The sequence below is a fragment of the Nicotiana tabacum genome, chromosome 23 (assembly GCF_000715075.1).
Source record: "Nicotiana tabacum cultivar K326 chromosome 23, ASM71507v2, whole genome shotgun sequence".
In the NCBI taxonomy this organism is placed as follows: Eukaryota; Viridiplantae; Streptophyta; class Magnoliopsida; order Solanales; family Solanaceae; genus Nicotiana; species Nicotiana tabacum.
Window position 1 is genome coordinate 111,441,091 of NC_134102.1, and position 18,623 is coordinate 111,459,713.

The 18,623-nt window shown below is 36.2% G+C and overlaps 1 protein-coding gene across 4 annotated transcripts; it reads left to right on the top strand.

The window, feature by feature from the left end:
- Positions 1-3,437: 3,437 nt before the first annotated feature.
- Positions 3,438-18,247, top strand: LOC107785957 (sister chromatid cohesion protein PDS5 homolog C). Of its 4 annotated transcripts, XR_001648021.2 has the most exons (14): positions 3,438-3,820; positions 6,837-7,040; positions 7,114-7,295; positions 8,685-8,811; positions 8,907-9,104; positions 10,819-11,676; positions 11,845-11,952; positions 12,350-12,423; positions 13,423-13,474; positions 13,557-13,643; positions 13,725-13,759; positions 16,930-17,064; positions 17,191-17,262; positions 17,355-18,247. XR_001648021.2 is itself a non-coding variant. In XM_016607385.2 (13 exons), exons 1-13 carry the CDS (start codon positions 3,716-3,718, stop codon positions 17,803-17,805), a joined length of 2,553 nt encoding a protein of 850 aa, XP_016462871.2. In that variant the 5' UTR covers positions 3,438-3,715; the 3' UTR covers positions 17,806-18,247. The 4 variants fall into 4 exon arrangements, 3 of the variants coding, with proteins under 3 accessions (XP_016462871.2, XP_016462873.2, XP_016462872.2); XM_016607385.2 differs by lacking the exon at positions 16,930-17,064; XM_016607386.2 differs by lacking the exon at positions 16,930-17,064 and having other exon boundaries at positions 3,477-3,820; positions 6,860-7,040.
- The last annotated feature ends 376 nt before the right edge of the window (positions 18,248-18,623 follow it).

Genomic DNA, 18,623 nt, shown 5'->3' on the forward strand with positions numbered 1-18,623 from the left:
TATTAAATATTATGTAATTTTTATACTCAACGATAGAGTACACGCGCAATGCGGGTATCTTGAAACTAGTACTATATTATAAGTATGAAGACCTAAACTAAAACTTAAAAGACCGAAATAACCTTATAAAATTGAGTGACTATAATACCCTTCAACATATTATTATTTCAAATATGATTTTGTACAAGTATGTAAATATACATTATAATAAAATTAATTAAAAAGAAAATATTTAATTGAAATAAAGACAAAGTTGGCAACCCTTTGATCTTCTTCGTTGAAAAATAACCTCCTATTAAATATTAAATAATTTTTCACTTACATGAATGTGGTTAATTGGGAATCCTATTAAATGATGAATTATAACTACGCGTTAATTTGTTGTAAACCATAAAGTTTAAACGCCAATTCCCTTGTATTTTCCGGTTGTGATTTATTGGTTCGCTTTTATTTTTCAAAAAATTAACTTCTTCTAACCTTACATCCATATATCACCAATTAAGAGCTAGCTTTTATAATTTCATAACCGGTTTACAAAAAAGCATATTAGCAAACTTAATTACATTAACCAACGTTCTCTTCATTGTTGTAAAATATTTGGAGAATTTGAGGAGTCGCTTTGAATATTTTGTTTGCCTAATTTCATTCAACAACTTACTCCGTTACTATTCTCTTTTCTTCTCTTCCTCTTATTTCTATTTTTAATCTTTAATTTGAAATTGTGTGATACTTTTTCCTTATTTTGTTTCCCTACCTCTACAAAGCTTTGAGTAAAAAATGAGCCAAAGCATTTAGCTCCAATGCCATGCAGAAACGTTAAACACCAAATATATTTCTCAAAATAAATTGTAAAAGAATTGACTTTTTGTGAGCAATCCATACTATTATGTGAAAAGTAAAAATGAATTTTATGTTTTGGAATGCAAATCCAATTCTTGTAGTACATCGCAAGGTATCTATTTACATTGATTGGTTCACTAATTTTTTTAAGATATAATACTGAAAGTATCTCAATGAATTGCGAGGACCATTTTAAAGTAAGATAAACTGAACTGCCCTTATTTTTTTCATTTTAAAATACCAGTAAAATATTTAAAATTATTTATCTTTTCATTTTTAATTTTACCAAAATCATTGTGCGCCTCCTCAAAATTGGGCATTTAAGAAAATGTAAAGGCATTTTGGTCCTTGGACGCGAGGAATCTAACACACTTCCTCACTCTCGATTGGAAGCAGAATACAAAAATTACTTTTTTTCCCATTTAATTTTAAAAAAATTATTTTCAATTATTCTTTTGTTGTTGAGTGAGCTAAATAAGATCATATATATATATATATATATATATATATATATATATATAAAATTTAAACTTTTACTTTTAATTTAATGACTCAAATATAGTTTTAATAATATATTTTTTAAAAAATTTTGTACTGATTCATATGGGTAAAAACTAAAGTTGTCAAACGGGCCGGGATGGCCCGGTTCCGGACCGATCCAGACCGATTTTAATCCGGACCGGACCGGCCTGGTAGTAAGGGGTCGGGCAGGGCTGGGTTGGGGCGGGGACCGGAATGTGCCAGGTAGTTTTTGGTACCGATTAACCGGACTAGAATGGCCCGTTATGGTCAAGTCACATGTGAACCGGTTAATCGGACCGGCCCGAATAGGTAAAAATGACTATTTTTTTATTTTTATTTTATTTTATAAAGTTGACGATTGTTATATCAATAAATAAATAAATTAAATAAACCTGGCCCGGTCCCTTAGGCCCGAAACCGTTCTGGTTCAATATTTGACCGGATAGGATCGGACCCGTATAACCGGCCCAGATTCGTCCGGTCACTTTTCGAGAAAAGTGTACAGATAGCCACTGATTAGAGATGTCTTTACTTTTTAGCCACTATTTTAAATGTATTTATTCTTTTGCTTAATAATTTTTTACCCATCAGACAAAGATACCCTTGTGTTAGACATAGGTATTGTGTAAATATTAAGGACATGGTGTCCTTAATTTCATGAATGTTGTGTAAATATTTAGGATAAAGTGTCCTGTATTTGCACCTTCTACTGCTAAACTTTAGGACATCATGTCTTTAACTTCATATGTGCAGTGTAAATATTAAGGACATGGTGTCCTTAACTTCATGTGTGCAATATAAATGTTAAGGACATAATATCATTAACTTGTATTTGCAACTTTTGTTGTTAAACTCTAGGACATCATATCCTTAACTTCATATGTATAGTGTAAATGTTAAGGACATAGTGTCCTTAACTTTGTGTATGCAATGTAAATGTTAAAGACATAATGTCCTTAACTTGTATTTGCACCTCTTGTTGTTAAACTTTAGGACATCGTGTCCTTAACTTCATATGTGCAGTGTAAATGTTAAGGACGTGGTGTCCTTAACTTTATGTGTTCATTGTAAATATTAAGGACATAGTGTCCTTAACTTCACGAGTAATGTATAAATATTAAGGACACAGTGTCCTATATTTGCACCTTCTGCTGATAAACTTTAGGACATCATGTCCTTAACTTCATATGTGCAGTGTAAATGTTAAAGACATGGTGTCCTTAACTTCATGTGTGTAATGTAAATATTAAGGACATAATATCATTAACTCGTATTTGCAACTTTTGTTGTTAAACTTTAGGACATCATGTCCTTAACTTTATATGTATAGTGTAAATGTTAAGGACATGGTGTCCTTAACTTAATGAGTGATGTATAAATATTAAGGACATGGTGTCATTAACTTCATATGTGCAGTGTAAATGTTAAGGACATAATATCATTAACTTGTATTTGCAACTTCTGTTGTTAAACTTTAGGACATCATGTCCCTAACTTCACATGTGCAATGTAAATATTAAGGACATGGTGTCCTTAACTCCATATGTGCAATGTAAATGTTAAGGATATAGTGTCCTTAACTTCATGTGTGCAATGTAAATATTAAGGACATAATATCATTAACTTGTATTTGTAACTTTTGTTGTTAAACTTTAGGACATCATGTCCTTAACTTCATATGTGCATTGTAAATGTTAAGGACATGGTGTCCTTAACTTCATGAGTGCAATGTAAATGTCAAGGACATAGTGTCCTTAATATTTTACACATCACTCATGAAGTTAAGGGCACCATATCCTTAATATTTACACATCACTCATGGATATAGGGTAAAAAAGTCTTTTCATATTAATTTTAATAGAGTAGTGGCTATTTTTTGCTTAATATTAAAAATACTGGCTAAAAATTAAATACCACTTAAAAAAGTGGCTATACTACGCCATATATACTCCCTTTTCTACTCAACCCGGCCCGGCCACCCTTTGTCACATATAGTAAAAACTACGTAGTAAAGTAGAAAAGGTTTAAATTGGTTAGTGGATATTAAACATACATCTTCTCGAAAGTAACAGATCATCTTTAGATTTACATAACCTTCGAAAAATAAACATACTTATGATTCTTTATTTAATTCTCTTTCACAAGAGTATCGCCTCGGTGCTCGCTCTCTTCCTCCCCGCCCTCTCTTTGTTGCCTGTTGCTTGCTTATTCTAGGGTTTCACCACCTTTTATTTCATTGTTCCTCTCAATTCCCATGCACGCAAAAATTTTCTTTCATTCTAGGGTTTTATAGGGATTATTGGATGGTTTGTTAGATAATTGTTGAAGGCTCTGAGAATAGAGAAAACCAAAGATGGCATCTTCACATAAAGAACTGGAACAACAGCTCGTCGAAGCTGGAAACAAGCTTCTTCAGCCCATTTCTTCGGTTGACGATGAACTCCTTTTGTTACTCGACGTGAGTCCCTTCTCCTCTTTTATAGTATTTTTTTCCCGCTTTAATTCGAATTGGTTGATTCTTGTAATAGTTGTAAAAAGTGAGTTGCATATTTATTTATACTGGTCACATTTGAAATTGCCTAGGGGTTATCAATGTGAGTGTTGGGAGCTTTTTCCTACCTTCAATTTGTATATGGCTTTTACCTCTGCATTTGAGTTTTGTGGGTTGGCTGGAAAGCCTAATGGTTCTGTTTAGATGGCATTTCAAGGAAAAAGCAAAATAAAACCGCCTGCTTTTGAATTTGACAATAGATGGGTTGAAGTCTACAGTTACAACACGTCCAAAGTTTTACAATGCGCACCTAATATCTCCAGATAAGCTCATAGAATCCGTTATTTATGTCGTGAAGTATTGATTTGATTTGGATAATTTGCAAGTTTGAGGCTAGTCTTGGCCAATAGATCATTGTCATGGAGAAAGCGCAGAAATTTTCTTGTGTTTTACCCTCTAAGTGAGAAGAATTTCATGAAATTAGCTAACTGCTAATTCCTCTCTTTCTCTCTAGTGGAAGCGCTCTCTAGCCTTTCCTATCTATGGTCGAGACAAAGGACCAACCTGTTGCTAGGGTAACACTACTAGTACCCTACCCAGCTAAAATCCCAACCCCGACTATCATCACGCCTTCCCCCGCTGCTGTACTCGGCTGGTTGACCAGATGCTCAAGATCTGAATTACATCCCGGTCTCCAGAAACTTATAAGGGGACGCAAGTGATGGTATTTCAAGAAAAGATTCCCCTCGTAGTAGCCTTTCTGATTTATTGTACTGTCATTTCCTTTTGGTTTGATATATTATAAAATTTTGGGAATGTCAGAATGTGTCTCAGAGTTCCTTCTCCACACCACCCGTGACTCCTAAATCTGATTCATGATGAAGTTTTCCGATCATTTCCCTTGTCAAGAAAAGAAGTTTTCCTATTATTTCATAATATTCCTCCAAAGTCTACACCCAAAAAGGAGTAACTTTTTTAGTCCTCCATCCCCCTTCAAGAACTCCATACATTTCCACTATCACCCCCTTCCATAAAGCATGCTCCGCAGTTTCGAATCTCCATAATCGCCCTAATAGGACCTTGTTTAGAACTCGGTGTTTTTTCCACCCCAAGACCACCTCATTTTTTTGGAGACATGACGTCTTCCCAACTGATTAAACGGAACTTCTTAGCCCCATTTTCTGAGTCCATAAGTAGTTCCTTTGGAGCCTTTCAAATTTGCCGTGACATTAGTTGGTCCGTGAAACAATGATATAAAGTACGCGGGAATGCTCAATAAAGTGCTTGCAGTTAATACTTCCTTCCCCCTTTCGGCATACACCTCATTTGTCATCCTGCATTTTCTCAACTCTCTCAATCACCAGGTCCCATGCAGCTTGATCCTTATTAGCGCCCAAAGGGATAAGTTGTTGGAAAAGCTCCAACCTTGCAACTAAGCAGTTGTGCTAGATTCTCAATATTGTTTACTTCACCCGCTGGTCACTGGGATGATCTCGTACTTCTTGAGGTTGATTTTGCGGCTTGACAATGACTGAGTCAGTGTAAGAACCTGTCTAAGATAATCCAGCTGGTTAGTGTTTATGTCACGGCAAACTAAAGTATCTTTTGTGAACAAGAGATGTGAAAATCTCATTGTGCATTGCTCCCGATCACCACAGGGAAACCCCTGAAGTAACCACCTGTACAGTTCTATCCATCATTCCACGCTATGCTTCTATTAGCATGATGAATAGTGTAGGAGATAATGGGTCCCTCTGTCTCAAACGCTTCTTTATCACCCTTAAAGTACCACCAGCAGCTCAGAAATTCATTTACTGACCATGCATCAATCACTGAAATCCGAACATATTAAGGAACAAGTCCGGGGTTGCCTAGCAGTTGGACATTGAATAAATAGATGATCTTTGTTCTCTACTTCTTTGTGTCACATATAACATCTGTCGAATAATAAAATCCCTCTCTTTTGTGGATATAATTGCGTGGGGCAGGCATCACGAGACAAAATCCAGTATCTTGACTTTATAGGGGGTTTTCGTCTTCTGTATTTGTTTCCAAGGACATATGCAGTTATGTTGTGTATTAGAGTTTAATTACCTGTAGCAAGATTTGGCAGAAAAAGGTTCTACTGCTATGTCTTTAAATAAACCCGTCACCTTTCTTACATTTTAAAAAATGTGCCGCTTTCAAGTTCAATGCATGGATTTGTGCTTTTCAGTAAATTCATTTTCAATTTAGGAAAATGTATATTCATGTTTCTGGTTTATAAATCGCCTTTGGATGTACAACATTATGGTTTTTGTGGTCTATCCTCAATTACTGATTGTTACATGCTCCCATGATATAAGTGGCGCTTCTATGTACTTGCCAAATTGTTTCTTTTTGTTTTTCAAACTTTCTGCTTTCTAACAATTGTTTTAGAAACTCCATAACTTATTAGCTTGGTAGCCTGAACTTGGGGCTAACTTTGATATTCAGCTCATCAGTGGGTAAGAACTTTACAAGTTTGCATGTGGTTCCTTGTATCCTATTTGGAGCAAGAAAATTAGCCCTACTGGTTTTCTTCAAGAAACACCAAGTAATTAATTGTTATCTTATTGCAAATAACATGAATTTGACTTACAAGTGGGAACTGTTACTAGATGGAAATAATTTGATTTTATAATATGGTGTCCTCTGTAGATGTATCATCATTGTATTTTAAGCTTGATTTGACTAGTACTCGTCCATTGAGGCGTTGAAAATGGAAATGAGAAAAAGAGAAGTGTTGGGAAATAAATAAGATGATATATTTGGTAGGGTGAAACATAATTTTGTCACTTTTAATCCTTCCATGTTTTGGTTCATTTGATTTTGCAAAAATATTTTGATCACAATCTGGAATTGTATTTCAGGATTCCTGTGCCACCTCTTTGTTAGGCTTCTACTTTTCAATGTTTTCACTTGTGCTTTGTTTTTTTATTTTCCCTTTATCGTCTACTTAAAGCGAGTGGAGTCTTGCCTGTCTAGAGTGGAGCAATCACCAGCCATATCCATGCATGGTGCACTTTCTCCGCTAATGAAGGCATTGGTAGCAGATGAACTCCTAAGGCATTCGGACGTTGATGTGAAGGTCGCTGTTGCTTCTTGTGTATCTGAAATAACTAGAATTTCTGCTCCAGACGCTCCATACGATGATGACAAAATGAAGGTATCAGAAATTCACTCTTTCATTATCCTTCCTTATCGGCCGTCTAATAACATTCCATTTGTTTGACGCACAGGATGTCTTTCAATTAATTGTTTCATCCTTTGAGAATTTTCATGACGAGTGCAGCAGATCATATAGTAGAAGGGCCTTGGTCCTTGAGACTGTGGCCAAGGTCAGGTCATGTGTCATCATGCTTGATCTAGAATGTGATAGGCTCATAACAGAGATGTTTCAGCATTTCCTTAAAGAGATAAGGTACCTCCATATATCTTATTGCTTTAAACGTAATTTTGCTATCAAGGACATCTTGACTCTTTCTATGTACCTTTGTTCTTCTATTTGTAATCTACTTTTTCCTCACAAAAAAGTGATTCTGTTTGATTGAAAATTTTGACTATAGATGTTCGCCACGGTGAGCTTCTATTGTTTGCTCTTTCAAGTATTACTTGTAATTAAGATTGACGTCTTTTCCCAAATATTCAAAATAATTTTCTATCAATGTTTTTAATCGTATATTCTTGGATTTGCAGATTCCTTAGACTGCATCTGAAGTTTATGATCTCCATATTATCTTTTATGGGCGAAGTTTATGATCCATATACTTCTATAATTTTTTTTCCAGGACTTGTATTGTTTATAGAATTGCTTATTTATGTACATGTAATCGTACCTTTATTGGGGTTTAAGCAATTGTTGGAGGCCAGAGTTGTGCCAAATGTGTGATTTGATTTTATGCTGAAAGGTCTCTTACTGTCCACATCTGCTTGCATACTAACTAGACATCCATTCCTCGCATTCCTCACTAAATCGAGCAACTGAGATTCAGCTTGACCAGTATCCATAATGGAACTGGAAGGTCAATTATCCGTTTTGATGATATCTAATGCTGCATTAAACTAGTGAGGTAGTAATTTTATCTTGCATGTTGGTAAAAAATGAAAAGTTATATCTAATAAGCGATGATGTTCTAATTGAAACAGAGGATTGCATTTTCTGTAATTCTCGTCAGCTACTTCTCGTTCTGCTTGTTGTGAAGAATGAATTTGTGAAGCTTTATTAAACCGCTACCAATCTGTCAATTCTAACTATACTGATGGGCGTCCCTGGGATGAATTTTGTTGCTGGCTGGATTTTAAGTCTCTTAGGCTCGTTTGGTACGAGGGCTAAGGGATAATTAGTTCCAATTTGAGATGACTTCATCCCATGTTTGGTTGGGATAAAATAATGGTATAACTAATCCCGGGATCAGTTATCCCAGGATTGTAGTGTTTTTTTAATCCCTATAAAAGGGGGGGGATAACGAATCCCGGGATAATTAATCATGGGATAACTTGTTTCCCAACCAAACGACCCCTTATAGACTTATACGCTGTTAAGGATCACAAATTTTGTATGTCATGCTGCAGTTGTTAGTAGATATAAAATAGTGGCATTTACTCTATGGAACTTGACTTTCTTTTAGTCGACCTTTTACTTTGTTTTCAGCAACATTTCCATGTTAATTATCAATTTAGCATTATTTTTGAAATGATTGTTGTAAACCTTGTAATAAATTGTTCAGCATCACTGCTTTGTGAATGACGTTAGGGTAGACATCGTGAAGTTAATCAATCTAACAGTTTATTGCTTGAATTCCATTTCCAGAGATTTTCATTCGGAGGCTATATTCACATATATGGCCACGATAATGACTGTTGTGTTGGAAGAAAGTGAAGAAGTAACTATGGAACTGCTTACCCCACTGCTGGCTACTGTAAAAAAGCACAGCAAGGTTTTTCATGGTTTAATAGATGCACTTATTTTGTATTATTGCATTTATTAAGTCCTTTTTAGTCTGTGATATGGCTAAATGTTTTCAACTTTCAGGAGGTGACGCCCATTGCTAAGAAGTTGGTGAAGACAGTATTTGCAAATTGTGCACCCAAGCTCAAACCTTACCTGGCACAAGCAGTTGAATCATTAGACCTTTCTTTGGATGAGTACAGCAAATCCCTGACCTCTGTGTTGGAAGGGACTCATATAGCTGTTGAGCTTGGCAATGACATTTCCTTAAGAAACCAATTGGTAACTTAATTTTCATTGTTAAGTTATGCTGCCTTTTTAAGCTTTTGATACTGTATTGTCCCTGTTAAATAAAATCTTCAGTTTTCAAATCCGAACTCCAGCGCTGTAGTAGCAATGTTCAGATGATATCTACTAAATTGTTGCGGCATAACTGAGGCACAGATCAAGTAAATGACCATAAAATAACTTGGTACAGTGAGGGCTACTGTTAACAGCATATTTGAATATGAACTAAGAATGCAAAAAAAAAATTCTTTCTAAAAAGTTTTATGATGTTTTGCAAAAGGGAGAAGGTAGAGCTAAAATCACATAAAATGATTGTTGTCTCAAAAGACCTGCAATGTTTTGGGCTCCACACAAATTTAGCGAAATGCAGGACCTAATAAAGGCTAAAGACCCATAGAAGTGACACCAACTAGTGGAGATTAAGGTTTAGTCATATGCGCTGTGCTGACGTCAGGCAAAGTGTTGCTGGTATCTATTTAGTTTGTTTAAAGATTGTTAGTAGGAAGTGTAGGAAACCTCGATTGTTGGTAAACTCAATTTTTAGACACGGGAATGAAATGAGTCGTAATAGAGCAAACTGGATTGTAAGGATTTTATGCTAACCCTAACTAGCTCGGAATTGAGGCAAAGTAGTTTTTGTTGTAATGTTATGATGTTTTGCCACAGCAATTTAACAAGGAAACCAATTTCTTAGTCTTGTACCAAAAGAGTTGTAGTGTATAACTTTCTGGATGCGTCGTTGTGTAGATGATGTGATTAGATGCCAAATATATCTCGTAGTTCATATGTAAGTGCTGAAATTCTAATGTTTTGCCAATTTTGTAGCTCTTTAGCAATTAGATTGATGATTGCTAAATATTAAATTATTAATGGTTCTGGGGAAGAGTGATTTCTGCAAAGCTCCTTGACTTCTGTTTTGCATGTTGATTTCATAGTTCTTCAACATGTACTTCTTCTCAGTATGAGAATTTGAAGCCACTTTTTACTGTCTGTGTGTGCCACAAGTGTGTAGTAGTTGATGTTGTTGGTTTGGACGCAATACTATCGCAGTATTTTTTTATAATGAAGTAGTTTCATAATCTCATTATTGGCATCAAGTAGATGCAAAGAGTACAAAGGTAAATATGCTTGCTCCATTGTGTGATGTTATAAATAGAACCTGGGAGCTTACCGAACAACCAAAAAATCTGACGAAGGCCATGCTATTGCAGTATCTCTTTGTGTGGCATCAAGTTGAAGGTTTCACACTTTTTTAAAACTACTGACAATGTGATTTCCCCTTGCAATTCTCTCCTTATTTTATTACTAAGTTTATATATTGATGTGTGTTCAAGGCTGCCGAGAGCAAGTTTTCTGGCCTTCCAGAGGGGTGCTCATGCAACTCAGTTGTGCGATTGGATTTCTTATGTTTTGTGGTTTTTCCAGGATATTTTTGTTATACGTATTTTTATATCTTGTCTTGGAATGCACATTGTCTAAGGCTGCTGGGAGCAAAGTGGCTAGAATATCTTTGGACGAGGCAGGCCAAGCATGTTATCTGGATATTATGATTATTATTTGTTTGTGTTGCCAAATCGATGAGCTGGTTTGATGTCATCTATGGTCGTGCATATAAATGTGTTATTTCCAGAATGTACTTCCAATGTGATTGTGTTGTTGGCTGGCTGTTATTTTAAGGTATTTATTTGGGAACTTCTTATTTGATTAGATGGCTGAGAGTGTCAGAGAAGAGTCATGCTCTGATGACGTTGACCATGCTGTTAATAAATCTTCAAAGTCCATCACAAGTAATGGTGTTAGTGAAAGAAACGGGGAATCTGCTGCTCAAACAGATTCGTTGATTAAGGTCGAGAATCATGATAGTGGGGATCTGCAAGATGCTGCTGCTAAGATGACATCCAAGTCTGATTCTGATGATTCAATGGTTGAGAAGTCAATGCAATCGGAGTCTAGGTCAGCACAAGCTGCTAAGGAAAGTGCAAAGAAGGCAAACTCTTTAATAAACTCAGCTGAATCTTCTTTTCAAGCTCCTGGCGACAATGAAAAAGAAGCCGAGGAGCTTCCAGAATGCAGGAAAAATCAAAATAGCGATTCTGAAAGTTCCACTTCTGATGACCCAGCTTGTGAGGGATTCAACTCTTTGGAGAAGAAAATAGAAGCTAACCTTCAGCATTATACGCCAAAAGAATCTGAGGGAGAAGCTATAAATGTAGCTCCGATATCTCCAAGTCAGAGCGTTGCTGACGAGTGTGTCCGAAAAAAGGCTGGTCGTGGTCGGCCAAAGAAGAAAAAAAGCTCGAATAAAAAACAGTGTGTGTCTAAGGAGGTATCTGAAGGTACAAAACACTTAGAAGCAAAGCAGGTCAGTCGCCCTTCCGAGGAAGCCCCTTTAGAGCCTTCTCACGAGGAAAAAGAAGATGGCTCCTCCAGTGACGCGGAGGCAATAACGCCGAAGCAGTTGGGTAAGAAGAATGAACCGAGGGTTAAGAGTCAGAGTCAGAGCCAGGATGACCCCTCTACGAAAAAGGACGATGGCAAAAAGCGTGCTCCTGCAAAAGCTAGGCTGGTAATATGATTCCCTACAATATTCTTCTAAGGATGATGTCGCTGTAATTTCTGGTTTCTCTCATTGCAGCTTCATTCCTTTTTAGACTTGCCAAACGCTCTTCATGTTAGTCTCATCTATTTTTTTTCTTATTGGTGCCATCTAATTTTTTCCTTTTTTTTTGGGTAGGAGAGCATACCTTCACCGGATTCTCCTGATAAGCCTGCTAAAGATGAAGGTAACCAAGAGGAAACCACAAAGAGTGCAAAGAGAAAACGGTCGTCTGGTAAGGACAGGGTAAGTGCTTTACAATGTATATTTATGCTGCTTTATCCATCTTATCTGTTAGCTGTTCGGTGTCCAAATGCCACTGTACTTGTGAAAAAGAAAATCATGCTCAAATATTTCTGCTTGATTTGACCGTCCCATTGGAATCGCCTTTTCGACATAGTTGCAGTATCTTGCTTGTCTTTTTCACTCTACTTATGACAGTCTATGCACCCCCCTTTAACCATGATATTGATATTTTAAATGTGTATATCCAGGATGAAGGTTGTCGGATGTGTAGTGAAATCTTCAAAAATTGGTTTATATTTGATTCATTTATCATCTAGAGAATGTCTTGTGTGATTAATCAGTGACTTCTCTAGGAAGCTGATGTCTAATCAGTATATGCTGTTGTGCTACTTGTCAGGCAACAGAGGATGTGCAATATGATGAAAGCCTGGTTGGTTTAAAAGTTAAAGTTTGGTGGCCATATGATCGATCGTAAGTGTTTATCTTATTTCCTGTGTTACACTGCTGTCAACTTGTTTGCTCTACCTTTTTTCCCTCTGCCCCCTCGGTCCTCAGAACTAATTGCTATAGTTCGTGAGCAATTTTTATCATACCGGGGTAACAGAAATTGCTGCGCAAGTGTTTCAGTTAGTTTTAGAGCCTGTTTGAATGGGCTTAAAAGCTGGTCTAAGCAGTTTTTAACTTGTAGAAGTGTTTGGCAACCAAAAAATGGGCTTACAAAAAGGCAAACCAATAAGTTGGAAAACCCAGCTTTTTTCTAAATTGGCTTAAAAGCCATATTGCTTTGACCAAGGATATTACATTCTTATCCCTTATAATTTTTCTTAATCCCGAAATTACCCCCAAGTAAAAACCCTACAACATACTATTTTTTTTTCTCCATTCTCCAATGTTTGTCAATTTCTTGAAGTTCTTAACGTGAAGCAAACAATAGTTTTTTAAATAATGTTTGATACATTCCAATATTTTGTAAATATTGTTCTTTTGGCTTCTTTTTTTGGTTCCATAATATTTAATTTTTTTGGTCGTTGAATCCTTTTTTTTTTATTTTTAAATTGGTGTAACTATATTCTAAAATCAAATCATTCAATGAATTTACGTGTTACCCCTGAATTTGAAGCTATGAACGGAAAATATAATATTATAGTCATCATCTTTTTTATAATGTTAACAACTTTAAGGATATTTCAGTCATTTTAACAAGAAAAAGTGCTTACCAGCACTTGTTTACCAAACACTTCATCAACTTGTTTTAAGTTTCCGCACTTTTATCCAAACACGTAACAGCTTATTTATAAAACAAGTTCCAGCACTTATAAAGTGCTTTTAAGCACTTTAAGTTAAAAGCCACTTTTTTTTAAGCCAATCCAAACGGGCCCTTATTTTTACACTTTTAGCAATGTAAACTTGCTTTACTTTTGTTTGTAAACACTTTCTGGGTTTTTTGCTGACCCTGCTCTGTTGTTACAGATTCTATGAAGGTGTTATTAGTGCCTTTGATTCTGGCAAAAGAAAGCACACTGTAAGTGCAGTTTATTTCCTGCTGCTATAGTAGATTTGTTCCCTTTGTTACTTGCAAAGTTTGACTGGTATTTTCATACTAGGTTTCATATGATGATGGAGAAACAGAAGTATTAAATCTCAGAAAGGAACGGTGGGAATTCATTCAAGGAGATGAAGTGTCAGAAGAGGTTTATTGCTGGCAGAATTTGATATTTGCTGGATTTACCTTATACACTCTCTAATGCATTTGAATGCTGATATGTTGGCAGGATCAAATTGCAAGTCCAGATGTGTCATCAGTAGTGTAAGCATGGCTATTTATTACTTATTCCTTTAGGCGCTACTGGTTGGTGTAGCGAGGAGATTTTATCTCCTCATAAACACCAAAACTGTTAATACAATGTTTGGTTGCTACTTTCTTTTCCTCATAAATAATACCTCCATAAGTTTATGTGAAAATTTGTGTATTATTCTATGCGACATAGAATATGGAATAACAATATGAATGTTTGTAATACATGGATTAGGCATCTATATATTATTTTAACCTATTTGCGGGGCATAGGCACTAATAACATTGATTGCCTCCTTCTCCCGTACAAGCCTTAATGCAATAATCCTATCCCCAACTCGTTTTACCTCTATAACTTTATTTTTAAGTCCTGGTTCTACAATAATTTCCAACCCATTCATATTTTTATCTATCACACAATATCATAATTTATAACCCGTGTTATCTCTCTAGGCTTTTGCCATGCAATATTAACTCTCCTCCCTTTTTAGGGTATCCCCAACTCGTTTTACCTCTATAACTTTATTTTTAAGTCCTGGTTCTACAATAATTTCCAACCCATTCATATTTTTATCTATCACACAATATCATAATTTATAACCCGTGTTATCTCTCTAGGCTTTTGCTATGCAATATTAACTCTCCTCCTTTTTTAGGGTATCCACCAATTCCATCGACTTCCCTGTCAAAGTGCATATGTTCCAGCTCGACTCTCTTGGACTAGCTTTTTACCCTTATCTGTCCACGCTGCGAGAAACCTTTCTTATTTTACAGCACATCCGGGCATTAATGAGGCGAAAGTAGCTTTTGTACTCATACCTGTCCATGATGTGGGAACAATTGCTTATACTCCTTCACACATAGGTGCGATGTATGAGGATTATGATTTGACAAGTTTTACACTGGCTGCCGGTCTACCTTAATGCTTCTCCTTTATTATTTTTTTTGATAACCGTGGTATCCAGTTCAACTTGCGCATACGTCGGCTAATTCCATACAGTACGTGCTACCTCCCTACTGGGCGACTCTGTCCACCAGGCTTGGAAGAAATCATGTAGTGCTTTTGCCTCTGTTGAGATTTGAACATGATGCCTCATGGTTCTCAACCTACATCATTGACCACTTGGCCACACCCTTGGGTGCTTAATCTCCCTCCTCCTTTATACGGGCTTGGGACCAGCAATGTGAATTCATTTATATCCTTTGCTCCATTCTCTTTAGGAAGACAGAATAAGGAAGATCGTGTGCGATAAAAGTGCTCTAAGCATTCTGTTCACATCATCATGGACAATTTCCAAGGTATAGAGAAAGATTCCCATTGTAAAATCCATCAGGTTCCTGTACCCTTTTACCTTCATAAGCCATCCCAAATCCATCAAGTTTTGGTACTTATCTTCATATCTTTTCAGTGATCTCCTTTTCAGAAAGTCTTCGCAAGATATCTTTTTAAGACAAGTTAATGTTCTGAAATGAAATTTCATCCAAACGTCAGTTACAACTTTTTGTATCAGTTAACCATCACTTATAAAATTGTAATTACTCTTTCCTTAATTTCCTCATCTCCAGATATTCTCGTTCATATGTAAGTACTGGATAAATTATATCTCCTATGAGCATAGACAATTTTATGAAAAAGATCTACTGTCATTTCCATCTTTCAACCATCTCACTGTCGACTTCCATCTCCAGCTTATTTCCTGTGTTCCTTGAATCCTCACTTTGTAGCTCCTGTTTTTGGTACATTATCTCTTCTTTCTCTAGCTCATATAATTCTTGAAGAACTTTGACAATATTATTTTCTGGTTTTCCAAGATTACACCAGGATCAGACAACACCTATAAATAGCATACTATCAGTTACAAGTTGCTTAACACATCCAAAAACTCCATATATTGATCTAGACTTTCAACTAAACATTTCTTACACCAAAAAAATAGATTTTGAAGACAAGTATTTTTTATTCTAGCAATGTGATTCCTCGTCTTCAAAGCAAACATTGTTCCTTTCTTCCCAGATGGTCCAGAAAATGCATAGAGGGATGGTCCACCATAGTTGCTTCTGATTCCTTGATCCACCATAGTTGCTTCTGATTCCTTGATACCTTCTGCCCTTGCCAGCTGACCAGTAAATTCTTGAAGCACTTTGACAATATTATTTTCTGGTCGTCCAAGACTCCAAGTATTCTCCTATTTTGCTTCTTAAAATGTTCCTCTGTACTTTCAAATTGCTTGCCAATTTGTATTCTGGTCTTTCTAATCTTAAAATTGTCCCGCCATTGTTTGACAAATTCCTTAAAGCCCTCTTGTTTTAATCTGCGATCTGTGTAGGTGTAGATTACCGTGTTGTGTCTAGAAATCGCTCTTCCCATTCAGTAAAAATTGGAATCTGTCAATATGTGATGCACTAATTTTTATTATTTTTCTTAGAAAGATGTGATGCACCAAGTTTATTGATGGATGTAATACGAGTGCCAGTCACATTAAGTTAATACCATTAATGAAGTGCCAAAAGTTGAACATTCCCTGAAGGTCACCATCTTGACTACGTACATTGCAAGGCAAGTCTCACAAGATTGAAATCCACGGCTAATCACAAGTAAAAGAAGTCAATAGGTTTTATCTCTGTGTTAATACTTTTCAACTTTAACTTTTGCCAGATGGCATTTTTTTTAAATATAAAGTACTCATTAGTAAAGTTCCTCATCCTCGTGGTACTTTTTCCTATGATTTTTTCCTGATAGATGATGTTCCACTATTTTATTATTTTTCTCCTTCTCTGCCTGTTACTTCATGGCGCACACACCATCATTGAACGGATTTATTTTCATTGGACTGAAAAAGCCTGACTTCCTGCTCTGATATCCCATAATTTTAGTTGGTTGAATTGCTGAATTTTGAGGGCTATTGCATTGTGCTGCTTCCACAGCACAACTATATAAACCTGTGATGGCATGTGACTTTGATTATTTGTAATATGTTACTTCTGTTAGTCTATGAGCAAAGCCAGGTGCTATGGCTGGATTGTGTGTATAAATAACCATTTTATGTGGACTTCTGTTTCGGTGGTTCCAGTATAAGAGAAGTTTCTCTTAGTTTGAGACCCAAGTGGAGCGGGCTATGTTTAAATTGTCCATAACTAATTAGATGTCTTTTATTGTCTTATTATGTTTTTCTTGATTTAAGCCACAAAGTTGTTGTATGAAGTGATGGGATGTGGAAATTAACATTGTAAGGAGGATCTAGTGTTACCTCTTTAAAGAAACCGAGGCTATCTTTTAAGTGATTGTGTGATTAACCTTTTCTTCTCGGCCATTTAAGGTATGTCGTGATTTATTTGTTATTGAATCTAATTATTTGAACTTGAGTAGAGTTAAAGGAGTCGTAATTCCATTTCCTGAAGTGGCTTCATTGAATTCTGTTGACTCCTGTGCTTTCATATGCCAGGCAAAAGAAAAAAGGTAGAACAATTGCTGAATCATCAGCGAAGCATGTCAAAGTGGAGGCTTCACCTAATAGGTTATCTTTGATATCTCATCCATGTTTTTAAATTTTATGAAATTGATAGGTATTGAAGCTAATGGTTTCAGTTTTTGATCTGTTTCTTACAGTAATCTCAAAGGCAAGTCCACCAAATCTAAACTTAAATCCAGGAGTGAAGGCAAATCTGATAGGAGAAATGAGGATGATGAGCCTGGCAGTAAATCGAAGGCTCAACCTCGAAAGAGCACTGGTAAATCTGTTGACGACACTGAAAAGGTATCTGGCAAATCTAATATTGGTAGTAGTACACCTAAATCCAAGTCTGAGCAAGAACCCTCATCAAAGACTGCCACCAAGTCCAAAGGTAAAACTCCTCAAAGTGGCAACAAGCCTAATGTTAATGGCACGGGCAAGGCAAAATCAAGTTCCTCAAAGGTGAAAGAAATGCCGGACCGAAAAGAAAAGTTAACTGATCCAGTGAAAACACCTGAAAGCACAAAGGATAAATTATCTGTTGCATCAAAGGAACAAGTGAGTGAGACAAAAAGTGGAAAAAAGCGAGGCAGAGGGAAAAGGTGAATATATGTGATGCGTCTTTAGGGGAGCTATTCTGTCTTTGCCTACAGTATGGTTGGTCTTGGGGGACTTGTTGCACAGCTCATTGAAGGGAGAGTAATGAGTATGCATGCCTTGCATGTTAATTGTTCTGTGATGACAGTTCAGGATCATGGCTTTGCAAATATTGTAGTAGCTTTATAATTCTTTTGGTCTCCGAGTATCCCGAGGGTAGTTTTTCTCCGAGTATCCCGAGGGTAGTTTTTCTCTCAATTTCACTGTAGTAGTAGATTGAAGTTACATTATTACTTTCTCGTTTCTGGTTAGTAGTTGTTTTTGGTAGCTTCTTCACCCCCCCACCCCCACCCCCCAAAAAAAAAAAAAAAAAAAAACACTTTTTTAGTGTCTACTAATTTGAATGGATACTCGGTCTGATTCTGTTTGTGTTACCAGGATCGAAGTTTCATAACCTTTACGTAGCTGTGACTGGGTTCCGACTAGTTTACCCTTTTTTATATTTACAAAGAAAAATAATTAAACTTATTTGCAAGTTGTGTTAATATCCTGGTAATTGTTGGGTCAAACAATTAGCAGTCCGACATTGGATGTTTTTATTAGTTAGGGCAAAGAGGATGAGTTTACTGCTGGGTGTTGTGAATTCCGTTACAAGAAAGCGATCAGAAGTGCCGTTTTCTTTAGGTAGGTTTGTGAAAAAGCTTTCGAAATCTCCCAAAATGTTTTCCCTTTCCCAAAATATTTTCCCTTTTATACATTTCTTTTTCAATGATATGGTGATTTTGACCAAGTTTGACAATACCATTTGATGAGCCATAGGTAAGCAA